Source organism: Toxotes jaculatrix, chromosome 15 (assembly GCF_017976425.1).
Source record: "Toxotes jaculatrix isolate fToxJac2 chromosome 15, fToxJac2.pri, whole genome shotgun sequence".
NCBI classification, from domain to species: Eukaryota; Metazoa; Chordata; class Actinopteri; family Toxotidae; genus Toxotes; species Toxotes jaculatrix.
In genome coordinates, this window is record NC_054408.1 from 15,328,062 (window position 1) to 15,347,364 (window position 19,303).

General features: G+C 39.8%; 1 protein-coding gene across 1 annotated transcript in view; it reads left to right on the forward strand.

The window, feature by feature from the left end:
- LOC121194233 (receptor tyrosine-protein kinase erbB-4-like) overlaps nt 1–19,303 on the forward strand; it is a 290,604-nt gene that overhangs the window by 172,780 nt on the left and 98,521 nt on the right. The window contains exons 4-5 of the mRNA XM_041056962.1: nt 8,679–8,810; nt 12,194–12,259. Coding sequence (XP_040912896.1) covers nt 8,679–8,810; nt 12,194–12,259 — 198 coding nt within the window. The remainder of the gene's footprint in view (nt 1–8,678; nt 8,811–12,193; nt 12,260–19,303) is intronic.

Genomic DNA, 19,303 nt, shown 5'->3' on the forward strand with positions numbered 1-19,303 from the left:
TTTAATAATTAATATGCTTATTTTTTCCCTCTTAGGCCAAAGCCTTGGGTAAGTGGAGCATCTATTGATGGGGGCAGTGGTGGGTAATGGGACATGAAAAGGACTTTTCTGCTCCTCTCAGGTCTCCACAGCGATATGGTGGGTGTTACTATATGCAACAGCAGGCATGACTTCACTGAAAAAAAAAAAAAAAAAACGTTTCCCAACTTCTCTGCCACCTCTCCATGGTGCATTTATTTGTTATTGTGCTAAACAGATCTGGCATCCATCAATGGTATTTTTCTGAAGCTTTGAGTCAGTTTCCACCACATCTACCTGGTGGTTCCACTTTGATAATGTCATATTCAGTTTTCATTTTTAATGTAGTTTGTTATTGCACCAAACAGACTGGAGGGCCCATTTTGTTGCCCATACACAGAGGTCGGTTTGGTCATAGATGTGGTCTGAAAGCATTTACTCCACAGTTGTGTTGTCAGACAATGCAATGATGGCTGTCATCGCACAGGATCCAATCTTACCTTGAGGACAGTGAAGAAGATAAAAACAGCAGGAAATTCGCATGGTCCTTGGACAAAATGTTTATTTTTAATGTTGACCAAAATGTGCTGCAGAATGTGAAAGTATCTCGGTAGTAAGGGAAAGGACAACTACAAGCATCAGATGGAAAATTAATTCATACTATTGGGTCTTAACTAGTTAACACACTGCACAGTACAAACAGTCATTGCAGGAGTTTGTGAAAATGGCCTTTTACTCAAACTACCTAACAGACCTGCAACTTAAGAGCCAATGTGTTGCATTTTTGATGGGTTGATTTTCCAGTTTTCCCCTCTTGTATGCAGGTTGTCTGGCCACTTTTGGAATGTGAAAGTTTATATAGCTGATCTGAAAAGCAAAAGAAATGTGGTGCGAAAAGTGTACCGCAGTAGGGTGGGAGGAGATGGGGCTGCTGTTTAAATGCTCACATTTTCAAACAGAAGCCATTCATAGTGTTGCACTTAGTTGTAGACATAAAAGGTGCTACAGGTGTGTAAAAAAAAAATAGCTTGAGAAAGAAGTTTTAACAGAACGTACTTTCCTCTGTACACCTGGCCAATCAGTGCATGAGGTGAGGTTGAATGTCAGATGCTTGGAAAGTTACAAAAATTGTCAGACACAGTTCCATCAATTCTGCTGTCAGAAAAGTGTGGGCGAAAAGGTTTTCCAAAGCTGTTAGTCAAAAGCTGATGGCAGCTAGTGGCCATTGCTGTAGAGGTTTGTGTGAGAGGCAGTAGGGCGCCTGCTCCTTGTTCACACACCACATAGGAGTTCTGTGGGAACAAAGTGAGAGCCATGGCCTGTAGTGTGTAACTGAATGTCTCCCAGTAGGCCTGGAAAAACAAGGCCTCAATGACGTGTTGTTGCCTTAGCAAACCATGCACTGACTGCAGCCAGTTTCCTCTGTGCTAAAACCAACATACTTGGTATGCTTGTGGTAAGATACGTTCTCTCTCCTCTCAGTTGCTCCATCTTTCCTTCTCTTTCTCTCTGCCTCTCTCAGACCCTGTTTTGTTTTGCCCATTCCAGAGAGTATGGCTCATTTTAATTCAGCTGGCAGGCTGATCACACATCAGGCTTGATAAGCTAAGTGGCCCTCGGCAGCAGCAATTGAACGTCCTTTTACTCTTTTTTAATCACTCACTTTCTTGTTTGTCCCCCTGATAATCTTTTCTGTCTCACTTTTTTCTGTTTCTCTTCTCATTTGTTTTATTTCTTTTGTTTTTCTTTCTTGCTCTTAGATTTGTCTTATCTCAAGGTATTGTAATATGTTTTTTCCTCCTCCTCCTCTGCCCTATCCATAAAGCTCAGATTACCAAGGTTTTATCACAATTTAAGTTGAAAATAAGCAAGGATGCAAGCCCACCTCCCCCATAACCATTGTGTCATGATTTTCTCTTCTCATCTTTAAGCAGATGCTTTGCCTTGCTCAGATATAATTCCATAATCCCTAAATCTCAGCCATTTTTCATAAAGACTCATAGGAAACAATTGCGTGAGGGATGGGCCAAATTTAATCAGCAGCCTGTGAATGCAATTATCTTGGCGCAGGAGAGGCATGTGTTTGGGGGATGGGGCTATGGCCAACGCCCCTCATGCCATCAACTATACCCCAGAAAAGAGCTCAGCAACGTTTCTCCTTCAGGGTGACACAAAGGATAAAAAGGATACATGTTATTTCTAAACACAGAACAATTTAACAGCTTCAATCCAATCAATTTTTAATCCTGTGCCACACAAAAGACAAAACAGTGCTTATTTTTTGTATCAAGAGACACAGTAAGTGAGTTTTTGATGAAAATTGTTATGATAATTCAAGAAGTTCTCATATAGCAACTTATTCAGTTTGACAACTACCTATTGCAGACCTTAAGAGTCTCATCTAGTTTCTTTACATAACTTCATTTTTACGCCCATGTCCAGCTTTTGCTGTGCATCCAGGCAGTTACATCAAATTCAGCCAGTTATCTCATCTCCTCCTTTTCCGTTTGCTTTATTCACAGCCTTGACCCCTTTTGAATCAATTTATGTTTTCTCCACTGCCATATTTTTTAGGGTCACTTATTTCAAACTGCCTTTATAGGGGGCTCTGCAACTTCTTTTCCATCCAAACACTTGACTGCCAGAAAGGTAAAAATAACTTTGACTAAAATAACAGGGCTTTTTTTTTCATTTAATTTAGAAGGAACAGGTTGTTCATTACACCCCCCAAGAAAAAAAAAAACAAAAAAACAAAAATGCGACACTGGCGACACTGTTCACTTGATGCTGTACGCTGCCGTGGCCACTCAACCATGAATGTCAGTCACCATGTTAAAATTAAATGTAGGGCTCCTCCACATATGCAGTTGGGTATATGTATGTGGAGACACATATGAAGACACATTATTCACATATACTCACGAAGGAAACATTCATTTATAGCTGTGTGTTTTAGTTTAATCAATCTCTAATATCCCTCTTCTTCCAGTCCAATTTCAGTCTCTCAACATGGTGCCATCCAGTTGCCTTGGTTTTATGTTGCTTCTCTTGCCATAAACCCTTGCCAGTTCAGCTCTTTCTTCTTCCAACTCAACAGTGCCACACACACAAACACACACACACTCACACACACACTGCCCACGCTGCTGCTCCTGTGCTCAGAGACAGTCAAATCCCAGAGCTGCCATCTCTCTGGTGAACCTCTCGTGAAGCGCTTTTATGTAGTCGAATTAATGCAGTTGTTCTTTTCAGGTCAATAGTTAAACACATAAAAGTGCAATTACATTTGAGTGGGTACCACCGTTTTGCTCGGGGACTGCGTTAACAGTGTTAAAATTGCATGCCATTCCTGTGGGAGGTGCTCCATCCGTTGACCTTATTGGAGATGAGCTTCGAGCTGATGAAGTTTGTGATGCATGCATGCTTGTGATGGATGCATGATCCATTTCACACTATAGAACTTTAAATTATTATGGAATCTATTGGTTAATATGACTCTGAAATTGACTTGTTTTTATATTTAGATGTATTGAAAATGTGGAACAGATAAGAGAACATCACAGTCATCAAACCTGAATTTTGCTCCGTGTTGCTCAGAAAGAGAAATGGTTGGATTCAGTGATATAGCCTACATGAGCCTTGAAGGTTTCTTATCTGCTGGTCAAGGGTGTGTTCCAGTGAATCTAATTTTGTTGCCAACTTCTCCTTCTGAGCCTCGGAGCGTGTAAGTAATATTTTAGTTTTATCCAGATCGAGCTGTAAAAGGTTTTGTGACATCCAGGCACTAGTATCTAAAATACATCTGAAAAGAACAGCAATTGTTCCTACAAAACTACATAAAGCTGTGTGTCAACAGCATAGTAATGGGAAAAAAATGCCATGTCTTCTGTTGAGAACCACCAAGGGGTAACATACAGTATATAGGGTAAAGGGGCACTCCAATTTTAAAAGTTAATTCAGTTTACTTTTGACAAGGAGAACTACTCAACCTGTGAAAACAGTTAAATAATGTGTTCTGTAGCTCTGGAGGCAGCTTTTCCAAAAAAAAGCATAGCCCTGATTATGTCATCAGGGTTATCTTGGATTGGGTTTGACAAGCCTGCATTACAAGCTGGATGTGTGGGAGTGAAGAAGGGAGCATTTGAAGAGGCATGAAGGGCCTAATGAAAGACGTTATTGGGTTGCAATATGGGCAATGTAAGATCCAGTGCTTTTAGAGCATGGCCCATTCTAGGGAATAAAAGTCAGGATATCTCAGCTTCTACTACCCCTCTTGTTTTTTATTTTATTTTATTTTTTTAATGTGTCTCATCTAAGTCCCCAAACTTACAGAGTAGCTGTCTTAGGGTTGGAACAAGTTATTTGTTTTGAAAGATGATCATTGATTGAGACAAAGAATTCTCATGTGAAGATAAGAGAAAAAATTGTTTTAAAAAAATTTATCAAAAGCCGTTATGTTCCCTCAGACTATCTAAAAGACTTTGGTCAATATATGCTCATCATTGTGTACTTATGCATGACTTAGTCTTCAACAAGGCTAAATCTGTCCACAAGTATAAAAAAAATTAGGAAAATCTTGACAAAATGCATGCAAACACAAATATTTTCTCTTTCTGTTGTAAAAATCAACACATGCACACACACATAGGTTTTACTCTCATTATAGTGGAAGTGTATGCACAGACACTCTGATGCTCTGTTTCTCTCTGTGCACTCACAAAAATATTTCCTTTTTTTTATCTTTCACCTACATACATGCATACATAGACATATACACACATGCAAACACACACGTTACATCTGCAAGCATTTCCTTGGCAACAGCAGGGACTGGAGGGGTGAGTATGGAACGGTGCAGCAGCAGCAGCAGATGATGGATGGGAGGGGAGATCACCTGTTTTGTAGAGTAAAGGCAGAGTTTTGCTGCTCTGAGATCTGTCGGACATTGACAGAGCACGATGATTGATACAACGCTGTGTGGCAACATGAGCGGCGTCTGAAAAGTCTTCACAGGAAATGTTTTCCCTCAAAGCTTTTTGTTAGTTGTTTATTAATGTTTTTATTAGTTCGAGTTGGTGGAAGGACGTGCTTCTTCTTTTTTTCAGTAGCAATGTTGATGGTGCGTTTAGTGGCCCCTGGAGAGGGTCTTGTCTCATCAAGTAGCTCTAATTAATCCATCATCTATTCAAGCCTTGCAACCACATTTTAGACACTTTTTATATTTTCTTTCTCTCTTACTTTCTCATCAATTTTTTTTCAGTAGCCTTCATCTACAATAATAGATGAACATGCACTGATAGATGATGGCTGATAACACAGATGTCATTCATTCTCCTATCATCTATCAGTCCAAGTCATTTATTTATTCATCATTTCTCCAAATGGCATTTACATTCTTTAATTTGCCCAATCATTCACTCACTCATTTTTTTTTCAATTATTCCACTGTTATTGTACAGGGAATGGTCCAGTTCAGTCGGCAGCCTGGAGTGACTTTTAAGTGCATGTTCTTTCTCTTTAGCCTTTTGGCTTCCCTATAGAACTCTCCTTCTTCTGCCAGTGTTGTATCTGTAGTTGGGGGTGGTCATGTTATGGACCAGCATCATACAGTAGCTACAGGAATTGTTAACAAGGTTATTTGAAATTTACAAACTGCACACTACCAGGAAAGCGGACAGAGATTCATGATGTTTTCCAGGAAAGTGTAGTTCAATTATAACTGTGCTTACCTTTAGTTAAGAACTTCGCAGTACATTGTTTCCTATTGTTTGCCACTAAAACACTCACTGATAAAGAGTCTTTCTGAAGTATTTTGTAGCAGTTGCAAACAGAAGGCAGAGCATTGCTGACATTCCCCTCCCACATTTTATCAGCTCTTGTAGAGATTTAAATTGGTGACCTTCTGGTTACAAGCTCGCTGATGAAGCAAACTGGTAATTTAATTGATACTCGTGGCACGTATAGTAATGAGGGCCTCATTACTGCCAACCCTGAGCCGTGTGTGTAAGCGCATGCTTCTGTGTCTGCATGTGTGACTGTGTTTCTGTGCATGTTTTCTTCTGTGTACTGTACGTGTGCGCTCATATCTTATTTTGGCATTTCTGCCAGTCTGTCTGTCGAGCCTACCTAGTAACAACATCAGCCTTCCACTGCTCCTGGGGTGTACAGCAGGATCTGTGCCCCAGCATTTAGCCTCTATGACCTAGAATCCATCCTCATCTTACCACTGAGTTTCTCCACCTCTGTTCTGCTGAGCTGATATCAGCCCTGAGCTGAAACCGAGTTGGCTCTCAGAGTCAACGAGACAGTGCAGTGGAGACCAGGGTAAAATCCACGATCCCACTACTTTAGAAGAGGAGAAACTTCTCTGTTTTCTCTCTTTTGTAATTGCTTCACTGAGTGTCCGTCAGTCATGCTGACTTTCTATCTTTCTAACTACTGTCCAGTTATTTGGTACTACATATCTGTCAAGCTAGTATGATTTTCTCCATGTTTATGTGTAAATACCTGCCTCTGGAAAACAAAATATGAAGAGGGACTGAAGTTTAAACATCGACTAAATCGACTGAATGTGTTTTCTTGTATGTATTGATTAGAGTAGTTCAGCACATGGATCTTCTTCAGTATACAGAAGAATAAACACTACTGGGGATATTCAATAATGCAGTCCTCCAACACTGGAGCAAATCAACCATTTATTATAGTGCTTCTGTTGTCCTACATATTTCTTCATTAAACAGTCCACACAACACTAATTCACTCTCATAAACTCATTAATATGGCTTTTTTTTTTCTGATCATTGGTTTGCTATTTGCCTCCCAGTCTTAATCAAAGTCATCCCCACTCTGCAATAAAGAAAAAAAAAATCACAATAAGCACTTACCATCAAAATAATTGCCTGCATACATTTGTTCTGCCTCCCTGAATTTCATATTGTTTTCCTCCAACGGTCATGCAGCCTGATAGTGAAGATTGCTGTGCCTTTTGAAGCCATACACTCATTGAGAGACACTTGGAGTTGCTCTCGGGACAAGGAGGGAGGGGAGGGAGTAGTTTGGAAGCAGGAGCTGCAGCTATGTGAACAAACTAATTAAGACATTTTCTCTACCCACTAAACAATCAACAACAGGATTTAACCATTGATCTCCCCCTGGCCATCAAGTGCACACCCAGCAAACGTGCAAGGCAAGCATTTACATGTAATAAAAGCAAAGCCTGCGTGAGTTTTGCATATTATTATAGCTCTTATGTAACATGCGTTTCTAAATTAGTATCTTGGTGACAGAAACAGAAATCTTGGATCTCTTTATACCTGAATCCATTATATTTTGGCTCCAATTACTCTCCGACCAGCCAGGATGAAGGTGATTGTCCGGAAGATGTGCATGTATCTTGCTTAACCAGGGTTGAAATGTCCCGCTGGCATTTTTGTCATGATAACTGCTTTGCTTTGTCTGTTGGTTTGTCCATTGCCCTACTTTGACAGCAGCATCCCATTGTGCAAGCAATTTGAATTTGAGACGCGGCCTCCTCCTAGTCGAGCGATATCCCTCCTGTGGTGAGAAGCAGGATTAATTTCTCTCCGGAACTCCCACCGCACACGCAGAAAGATAGAGAGGGAGTGCTGAGGTTGGGGGATGGGGGCTTGTGGAGGTAATACCACCACCATCTATTGTCCAAGGAGTATAATTTCATCGAGCCTTTGTGGGACGATATTGTATTTGGCTGTTTCTGTATAGTGCTGGCGGTAGAGAACACACAAGCTAAACAAGCAAACAATGCAAATCTGCTACTGGGCTTCACTCTGTCTTTCTTTCCTGCCATTCATCTCTCGGTGGCTTTCTCCCATCTTTTATTCATCTCTCTCTTTCTCTTTCCCTCTTTTTCTCTCTCTAAAAAAAAATAAGGATTAGGCATTCTCTAAACTCCAGCACAACAATAATCGGAATCACCCTCTGCATCCAGTCATTCAACAGACTGTGTGTGTGTGTGTGTGTGTCTGTGTCTGTGTATGTCTCTGTGTGTGTGTGTGTGTGTGTATGTATGTGTCATTGGTTCAACAAGGCGATGCATGTTGTGATGGTGAGATACCTGACTTTTGTCCTGCCACCTTGATGAAATATAAAACTACAAACTTGTTCATGCTGCTGTCCCTGACTCAGGCTTAAAACCTAGATGGACTTAGCATTGTGATGGCAGTGGGATATAATTGATTCTGTCTGCTCACGGCGTGGGAAGAGAAAGTTGAGAAAACAGTGAAATGGGAAAAGATCAGAGGTTGTAATAACAGCAATATGACACGGCTTTGTCTTAGCTGCCTCACAGACAACCACCATTATCAAACGTGTCTCAAGATCACCTGTTCCCCCAAAACCCCAGCCCTCCTCAGATGGAAAGAAAAGGATTTAGTGCCTATCCAATATAGTCATTAAGTATGTTAATGATTTTGACTTATACATGTAGTGTCTGGCCATATGACACATGTTAATTATAAAATAAGTGGGGGAAAAAAGCTGGCAATTTAAAAACACATTAAGAGCCTGGTGGCATGAATGCTGAAGTAGGTGCATCCCTCCAGGCAGAAACAGTTAAGTGCCCAGAAAGCCCTGTGTGTCTATCTGTACTGAATGTGTACTCTCTCTCTCTCTCATCTCCACAGAGATCCTGAGTGGAGGTGTTTATGTCGACCAGAACAAGTTCCTGTGTCATGCAGACACAATCCACTGGCAAGACATTGTCAAAAACCCGAGGATGCATCCTGTGGTGGTGCCCACCAACAGCAGCGTTACATGTAAGTAACCTTCCAAAACTGAAGGCAAGATGATTCGCTTTGACTTCAACCTCTTTTTACTAGAAAGTTTTACTGAGAGCATTGAAGACTGCACGACACCACCAAAGTGTAATCTCCCGGACACTGAACAGCAACACTGAAGCAGATGGGACTTAAAAGGGTACTGCACTGACTTAGCAATGCACTTCACTCACATTGTTGGACTCATAAAGGGCAGTTTGAAAAAAGTATACAAATCGATGAAGCAGCAGTGGCTAATGTAGCCTTGAGCTGCTAGTTTCAAGCAGAGATGAGAAGCGTGCCACAGAGGTCTGGTAAGCTCACTTCTTTCTAACTCCACACTCCCATTCACATATGCTGTAGTACTCTACACTGCTAGTACTCTGTATGTAGGATTGTAAAAAGACTTTAATATATAAAATCGGCCCTCTTACCCTTTAACTGACTTGTTCACTAGTACCTCAGCAGAGGTTATGAGAAGGAAATGGTCAATGCTTTTTCACTTTCCAAACCAAGATTTATACTTCCTGTTAGGAGATTTAACTGGTGACCTTGAGGTCTTAACATCACTCATACCAAATGGTCTTTTTGATTGCAAAAAAAGGTGACCTTTGACTTTTCGAAATTTCAAAAATGTAGTGTTGCTTCATCCCTTTTTTTCATGGCACATCTATCTGTGTGCCTGGTTCATAGCTTTCTCAAAGGTTTTGAAAGTTTTCACTTTTACATTTCTCACTGTCAGTTCAAGGTCTAGCTATTTTTTTCTCCCCAAACACTGACAATGTTTTTCACCGATGTTTTGCATTTCTCCCACTTGCTATTTCATTTACTTTAAAAAAGGTAGTTGTGGCAGTGTACCCTGCAAATGAGGATAGCTCAACACTACAGATGTGATGACTCATTTGCTTTAACAATATTGACTGAAAGCATAGCCAGCTCCATTTGATGGTGTTTGGAACTCAAATTTACAGGACTCTGAGCAGACTCAAAATTAGGTTTTAAAAAGTATATCCACAGCAATTCTATTAACATCTTCAGAAGCCTTTCTTAAAGCGGTAAGAGATGCTAAGTTGTGACAAGAGCAAGAGCAATGGTCTAAAGAAGACCTCGTCTTAACCTGCTTTGTTCACAATAAGTGATCGAGTGTGCGCAACGAAACGCTGTCATCCCAAAATCTCCCCTTGACTCCATTCTGGCAGTCTCTGCTTCTTATGTTACATTAATGCCCCACTGTAGCCAGCTTACGAGACGTGTCAATGAATGCTTTAAGTTTACGTTAGGGTTTTGTTAGGGTGAAATAAACATACTTAATCTGTCAGGGCGTACATGGGCTGATGGCTGAGGTGGTTGTCAGTGAGGCAAAGACGCATTAAGTCACCTCTTCTGACCTTATTCTGTTAATTCACTGACTTAACCTCTGAACACTCTGCTTTTGTTATTAATGTAGTGCTCAAGCTGTTTGACATTTTAATCTGTTGTGTTTTTCTGTATTTCTTTAAGCGGTCTCATCTTGTTTGTCCACAAATACAGTGTTCTATAATAGAATGCATTATCATTATAGAATAGAATAAAAAGATATGTCCTTGGATTTCCTGTCACAGCGCTCACTGAAGGCTTCAGATGCAGATTAACAGCTCCAAGCATTGATATTCTGCTCAATCCCCCTCCTTCCTGCAGCCCTGTTAGCCCTGGATCGACCCTAATTCCCATGTGTCCTCTGCTCCTCCAAAAGATCAGGGGTCTCCAAACCTGTAATCCACAATTGAGAAGATAATCTCACATTCATTCTTTGGGGAAACACAAGCTTTACATCGTTATTAGTTGAGATTGTTGAGTTGTTTGTGCCACAGTTGTTGTGTTTATTAGTCTGCATGCGCTGTTGATTTAGCTGAAACACCTCTTCTATCTTTTGCCCTACAACAGCCCTACAATGGCAGTTTTCTTTTAACCTTCAGGGGCTGTTTTCAGAAAGCTGTAAAAGATTATGGTGCAGGAAGAGGGGTGGGACGGGTTTATTCTTGGTCTCTGTGAATTTATAAGTTAAGATAGTGAAGACCTTGGACACTAAATGAAAACTCTTTGGTTTGACTTCACAGGGCACCAAGCTCAGGGGAGAAAAGAGATGTAACTAAGTGTAGCAGAGGTTCTGCGCACTTGGCAATGTCAGACAATCACTTATGGCTGGTTGACATTTGTATTACTGTCCTGTTTGTATGCTGCTTTTCATACAGTCAAGGCTGTCAACCTCTCTTTCTCAAGCACTGTCAAAGTGCTACTTTGAGGTAAACAGACTATAGAAACAGAGAAACAAAGGGGACAGCCTGGGAAAAAAAAAGAGAGACACGAGCACATGTTAAGTGAAAGAGAACCAGAGAGGAGTGATGAATCAGGGAGTGGTGGATTGAGAATGAAAGAGATGAAATGTGTGGTGGAGAGGGGCACAGAAGAGGAAGAAGAGCAGGGCAGAAGATAGAGAGGCTCATGTTGGGGAATAGAGTCAGTGTCGATGCTAATAGCTCTCATCTGGAGAGGCTGATGGACAGAGGACTTCTGCACTTATCCAGGCTCACTTCCCCCGCAGTCAATTACTAGACAGTCAATTAAGTCCTCCAAAAAACCCAGAAAGGCACTGGCTAAGGCTCTGAGGGTTTGATGCTGCTTTTTGCTGCTTTGCTGCTTTTATCTCAATCTGATGTGTGCTGGTTCCATGCTGGACTGATTTGGAGAAGAGTGACAAAAGGAATTGTCTTATTTTCACAAAATAAGACAAATGTGCCAAAGTTATTTAAGTTTTTATGACTAGAGCAGCATGTACCATGTCAAGGGAGATGATGTATTGTTCCTAAAAGACTGCAGGTTTCATTATGTTTCTTTAGTAGTAATAATATTGGTATATGAAAAACATGGTTAAATTGTGGTTAAAGTTAATGCTAAAAAAAATAAGCTATTTACATTAAAATGCTAAGTGAGCATCTTTATCAACATGTAATCATATAATTAACTACACAGCAATCCTGTCAAGTATTCAAGTGCCTGCATTTCTTACAGATTATGTTTATTTTGTCAGACTCTAATCATAATAATTATGAAGCACTTGAAATTACTTATAATGAACGGTATCTTAAGAACAGCACTTAAAGCCACATATGATCATACATACATGTAACATGTATTTAAAGCTAAGCCAAAGGACTGTCTACATCCTTGCTCACTATTTGGATTAACTTGGACTTCAGTAGAGTGCTTGAAGGCACACAGACACTCAGCTCTGTGCTTTTAGCTCATTTTCACTAATGTGGAATCGGATCTAAAGGCTGATCATACTTTGTGATGAAGCAACCATCTGAAATGCCAATTGTCTCTGTCCTTGAACTTGTGTGCAGGTCAAAAGTGCCATCGTTCCTGTAATGGTCGTTGCTGGGGACCCAAAGAGGACCAGTGTCAAAGCTGTAAGTACTTTAGTAGCAAAGGACGCACCACATGTCCTTTTATTGACTTCCTAACAATGGTATCTGAAAGGTTTGTCATATTTTTCTCCAAATAAGCACATAAAGGATATAAAAAAACATATTATTCACAACATTTTCAACAAAATTTCATAGTAATTAAATTTTATGTTATTTCTGTTTGCTGTTGCCAATTTTGTTTGTTTGTTTTACATCCATCTTCACCCAGATGTGATTCAAACACCAGAAACCAAACTGAAATCAGTGACATGATTTGAAGCGGTGTTGTTATATGAACTAAACTTGGAGATGTAGATGTAGTCATGACATTTACATGTGTTGAAGCTTCAAATCAGGCAACCTGATTTGCAACTGTAGGTCAGAAATGACATTTGGATATTAGTTTTTTTTTTCAGAGGGTCGTCTGCCTTTCATGATAAATGGGATACAATGTGATCACGTAAAAGCTTGTGTTGGGTTTTTACTGGTCCTAAAAAGCATTTTGTATTTATTTTCACTCTACTCAGATCTGTTCCAACAAATCCCAACCAGCGATGGAGCTCATTTTTAGGAAATGAGATATAATATTGGCCATGGTTTGAGGTCATCTGTAGAGTTGGTTTTCATTCATTTTAGAGATTCCTGCTGAAGTTCTAACTGTAAGTGCAATATCCAAATGAGGAAGGATTCTGATATGCATGATTTTATAATCCAGCACAATATTTATTCCAGAGGCCAGTCCAGTTTGAAAGCACAGGATGAAAATGTCCTGTTGCTTCTACGTCATTTTAACCAGAAAATCTAACCCCGGGCCGGCACGGTGCACTCACAGCAAGAGGGTTCCAGGTTCAAACCCCAGTCTGGGCTTTTCTGTGCGGAGTTTGCATGTTCTCCCTGTGCCTGCGTGGGTTTTCCAGCTCCCCCGCGAACCTGACGGATCAAGCGGTATAGAAGATGAGTGAATGAACCCCATTCCTTGTATTAAAATTCACTGGTGATTCATCCGTTGCAGTAGCAAAAATTTGTTGGAGGTAATATCACTTGTACCTTCCTAAACAAAGGTCTTGTGTTTCCAAGGCTAAAGGAGCTAAGAAAAGATTCTTAGGATTTTGTGAATATCCTTTGAGAGACTTCTAATTGCAGACTGACATAATATGACACTGGCTGGTGTTTCTAAAGGACGACTGCTTGATAATATATTTTTGTCTTTGTTCATTACATCATGAAAAATGAATTTACATCTAATAAAATCTATAATCAATGAAATTTTAAGTAATACAAACCTTTTTTTCTAGTTATATAAATTCATAGTGAGAAAAGTGTCAGTTTAAAGGTTTCAAGCAGGTTTCAGGCTTGTACATTGGTCTCGCTCTGTACAGGTATTCACAAGCCTCTAATGGCTGTGGAAATACCACCAACTCCACACGCATGCACAGATATCAACCCCCTGCAAACCTTCCACAAACTCCCCTGCTGGGACATCCCACCCTTTATACTAGCTAATGGCAGCTGGGAGACAGTGTGAGAATGATACACTACTGAGTCCGTCAGCAGGGGAGCGCTCAAGTGTTATTCCTTCTCCTTCAGTCATCTTCCCTTGGCTCTCAGTTCATGTGTCACTGTCTTTCTCTCTGGCTCAACACATCTTGCCTTCTCTGTGGGCCTTTGTTTCTCTCTCTGTCTCACCTGTTTGAGCAAAGAACAATCTACAACATATACCTGTATACACACAGACAGACACACAGCCAGAGTAAGCTGCAGGCCACAAACTACCAGTTGGCTTGAACACAGGAGTAAAAAGAACAGAAAAATAATCATCTTACTTACATCACTGTCAATTACAGTACTTCCTACCACTACTACTACTACTACTACTATGTTTACTATTTTCTAACTCTGTGCTATTGTTAGCATGAATTTTAGTATCCCTAGTGTGTCATAGTGTCAGAAAAGAGAACTGCTATCTTTCAAGCTTAAGTCATCAAATTTCTGCCTGCAATTTATCAATCTGCTGCCATAGATACCAACCCTCTGTCTTTACAGATGTCCATCTATCCATTTTTGTTTTTAATTCTTCCGTCTGTGTCTATCTATTTTCACCCCTACGCATGGAGGCTTAGTCTTTACTGTGATCATGCTTGGCTTCTCCTGTAGTTATGACCACACTCTGAATCTTTAAATACACAATGTACATGTTCATGCATATTTAAAAAAAGAAACCTTCACTTTTACATTTTCTATTTCCATTAAATATCTCTTTTTTCCCTCCTCCCTTTTCTTGTTTGATTGCCCTGTGCTCACCATCAATTTCTTCCTCTCTTTCCATCACTCTGTGCACAGACCACTTCATCTATGCCTTCCAACCCTGGCATGCCTCATCTTATTTGTTCTGTGGTGGCGATCTCATTAAGATAATGAGGAATGAACTGTTTGACCAGGATCTGTTAACAACACGTCACAGACCAGCCCTCGATAAGCCCTGGTCCTGTCTGTCTGCCTCTTTTTAGCCACTGTCACGCTACTCTCCATCTTCATCCATATGTGGGTGTCATGATTCATCCCTCTTCTGCCTTTTTTCCCCCCTCAGAGCCTTTAATTTTGTTTTGCTGAAAAATATGGAATAAATAAGTGGAAAAATGTCAAATGAAAAATGACTTCAAAGATACTTTGTGTGACATTTCCATGCATAGTTATTCAGCTGTCTCCAAATCAACAATTAACAGCAGCTTTTGGTGTCAGCACCTCAGGAATAAAGTGAACGCACTCAGGAAGTCAATTACAACTCAGCTTTAGTATGGTGAACAAAACTTCAGTGCAATCTGAGGGCAGGATTATATAAGCACAGCCTAGCATAGCCTAGCACAGCTGACGGTCGACACAGATCAGGATCAATTCTTTCACCTTCAGATGGCTCTTTAGTTATTTTTGATTTTCCTGCAAAAAATCACTGGCACACAAATTTCATTTCAGTTTTTTTTTCCCCTTTCCTGCATGGTTATGTAGCCAGCTGAGAGCTAGCCAGACAAACACCACTCACAGCAACCCAGGCCATTCTGTGATTTGTGTGATGTGGTTTTTAAACCACAATTCAATACTGCAAGTAATGTTAACTGTCCACAAGAGTTAATGTGACCTCAGTCTGGACTGTCTGAAAGGACGAAGTGGAGCCAGTGTGCACACCATGAAGTCAAATTAACTTTAAGCTCTTAGCCGATGCTGCTCTTTGCTGATAATTTTTCGGGTCACAGGTTACTGCTGTTGTTGGCTTAGCAGCATCAACTTAGCTTGTTTTTTGAGAGCTATTTTTGAAGTTCATTTTTGCACGACCATAGTTAATGTTTTTCATTTTGCTTTGGAAGCTATTGGCTGGCTAGGACTACGTACCTTAGGCAAATGTTGAAAGATCAATAGCATTCCCATTAAGAAACTTATACCACATTTTACAACATCCAGTAACCAAACTATCACTTTCATCTTGCCTAAAAACAATCAGAAGAGGTGATACTTACAACCACCCAAAAATGCTGCCTAAATTATACTTTTAATCAGACAAAACATGAAACTGATTTCTTCAGAGTAGACACAGTCTTAATAAAATATTTTCTGGCCACTTGGGAGCAGCAAAGACAAGTTGTGAACATGACATCAAGATATCACCTTTCAGTTCACATGGCAAACTTGTTGTCTAACAGTTGTTTACTAGTGTTTACACATCCTGACGTTAAGGAACAACAGTAGCATTCATTTAGTGTCTAGCCACCTGGCAAATGTATGTTCAGTACTTACTCTCTTTTAGCTCTGTTTTTGGTCTCTACCAACTCCTGAGGGAAATGTCTGCTTCATTAGCTACTAAATGCTACACTGTGTTCACCAGCTACTGTAGACACTAATTGTGTCTTTAAAAAACACCAATGCCATACATAAATGAACTGGACTGAAATGACAGATAATTACTTATATTTTGGGCAGAAAATGTGCACGTTAAAATTGAGATTATTTGTGTTTGAGTGAATCACAGAAGTGATAAAGTAACTGTAACTGTTTTGTATTGTGGCATAATTAGAAAAGAATGTCACTGACAAGTGGGAATTTACTTATAAACTGAGGAGTGTGAAAAGTGCACAGTCAGCTCAGGGATTACCATGGGTTATTATGTAACAAAGTAGATCAGTAAAACATAAACTCTGGGAAATGCAGAGACAAACTGACGAGCTCCTCTTCCTTTGTGTCTTCCTTGTGTCTGCTGCCTAGCACTGAAAGAAAGCTCTGAGGAGCAGCATATCTTCTAAAATGCAGCAAAGAGAAACTCAGTGAGATTGAAATATCACATAAAGAATCTGTGGTTACTCTGTTAGCTGAACAGCAAGAGGAGGGATTATGTAGTCACAAACATCCTACTAGGACCAGATGGAAGATGAGAAATCTCCTGTATTGGCTCTTTCTTCATTTTATTCTACATTTAATCAATAATACACTGTTAAAGTGCAGATTTTCATCAACAGCACTGGTTACCCCCTAGATTTCTGCTAGGATAAAGCATATCATCTTTGATTTATAAAACTTTTTATTTGCTTTGTGAGATCTTTCACTTTTTGAACCACTGCAACTGATATGAAATCAAGTGGGCTGCGACTATGAAACGGTCAACTTTTACCTATATTACTGCAACCTAAGCATTTGATCTATGTGAAAAATGGAAAAGGGTTTTGACAATCTTGTATTCCATATAAAGACAGAGGACCTGTGACTTAGACAAAATTTGGTTCAGTGGTCACTTTATGCCGCCTACATCTCAGTGTCATTTGCATAGATTCTAGGAAAAATTTCACTAGGTATAGAAAGTGTTTCCACTACAAAAAAAAAAAAGTCCCATTGTTATTTAAGAAGTTTTTTGGAAACCAGATGTGAAAAGTACATTTTAGCTCATGTAAATGGGAACTGAGAGGCAGTGGTTCTTGTGACTGATGCTGCTGTCCACAGCCTGTTCAAATGGAAGCTTCCAGGCATATTTTGTGAGATGGATTTCTTTTGTATTTGTCATCACAAGCTTGTTTCTTTTTTTTTTCTTGAAGTGGAAGTTTAAAGCCAAATTGATCAACAGCATTGCGTCTCTCTGTTGGCAAGGTCATTTGTTTGACAAAGTGTCTCGAGTAAAGTAGGCCGTTTCATTTTAGCCCAGGCACCATTAATGGAATGCCACTGATGGTATGTTAGGCGTAGGGTGAAGTGTGTGTGTGTGTGTGTACTTGCATGTGTGTTTGGTGGGTTGTCTGTGACTTGTATCCATCACTTTGATAGTATCTTGTCACTGCAAAGCCCAAAGGGAAACACAGCACAAATCTAAACACTGTGTGTATGCACACAAAAACAAATACATGCACACTCTCACTGTTACTTCTACCAGTTATGAGTATTGTGGAAAACGTACTGTTCCAGTCACAGTTATGACATCTGTAACCAATTTCCTTTTACCTTTATCAGCAAATTAGATCATAAAAATGGAGAAGAATATCCAGTGACTATGTTCTGTTTTGTATTCCTTTGTTATTCGTTGTTTTCTTCACAAATCAGCTTTAATTAGAAATGCTAGAAAGTTGCCATTTTGTAGTAGGAACTTTTCCATTAACTTTAAACACTCAATGGGGGATAAGAAAATTGGATATCAGTGCATTAAGTTTTTTCTTGGGAAAAGGAAAATTGACTTGAACCTGGCTTTTCATAAAGGATGGGATTTGGGGGATGTGATTGAAGTATAAACTAACAATTTCAATCTTGCTTATATTGCCCTCACACATGCAAACACAGGTGCTGTAGCGTATACTAAATATGCTAAAAAATCACATTAAATATAGTGTAAACAAATTAAGAGCTGAAAAAAGTATGTTATTACTCTTATTTTGTTGATTTAAATTATAGTTTAGTAGCCTCTGCATCTAACTTCCAAATACGTGTTCACATCGTAGTTTGACAAGTTTGTCTTCCCCAGCTCATTGTTTGCCTGTTTCCTGTGTTAATTTTGTTGCTTTATCCATCCCCAATACATTTTAATTTAGTTTTCCTGGTCTATCGTATAAATCCCACTGCTGACAGTTCCCATACCCTTCCATCCGCTTCAGCCGTATCTCTTACCAGCTGTCATTGTCTGTGAAATGGCAGAGTCCTGTGTACATTTACATATGGCTGTCAAGAAGCGAGGCACACAGGCATACGCCACATGACTGCGACAGACACGTGAGCAAAGGGTGGACAGACGTTCTCCGTGAAGCGATGGCAGCACACTTAGTCAGATAGGAATCACTATGTTTCTGTCTCATCCACCTAGAGACCCTCAGAGGAGCACGCAGGGAAACGAAAACATGATTGAAGAGAGCTAGCAGGTGGCAGAGATTCTTCGGCTTCAGCTGCGCTTACCACACACAGATGCATGCTCAAATACACACGCTTATATTTTTACCAAACAATAGCTGGGCAGATGTTAGAAAATCAGACCTGTGACTGACCATCCAACAGTGCATCCAGAGTGTAGTCATGGAAGAATATGATTGTTCATAGACATTTTAGATGGAATTCAGGGAAAAAGCCTTTACCTACATGACACTCAGTATACAGTGGGGTCCAAAAGTCTGCATATATATGTGTGTGTGTGTGTGTGTGTGTGTGTGTGTGTATGTGTGTGTGTATGCCTTCACACACATAATGCCAGAGCAGAAGGTGAAAAATGTAATCACACTCATCACACTCACTATAGAGCAAGAGCAAGCAAGCCTATAAGAATAATTTAACCTAGAGACTATCCTACAGTAATAAATTAGAATAAATTATGTTTCTATGTCATTCTTCATTTTGTATTCTTGTCCATTTTTCTTATAGTTTTACAGTGATATATTTGCACTGAGTGTACTTTTTTCACTCTGGCTTCTAAGACTATAAATATTGTTCACTCATTTAAAGAGTTGCCACCAGCCACTTGCATTTGTTTACGGAAAAATTTTGATCTTTAGGTGCAGGATAGTTTACCTGTTACGTGATATATTCTCTCTTTCTCTC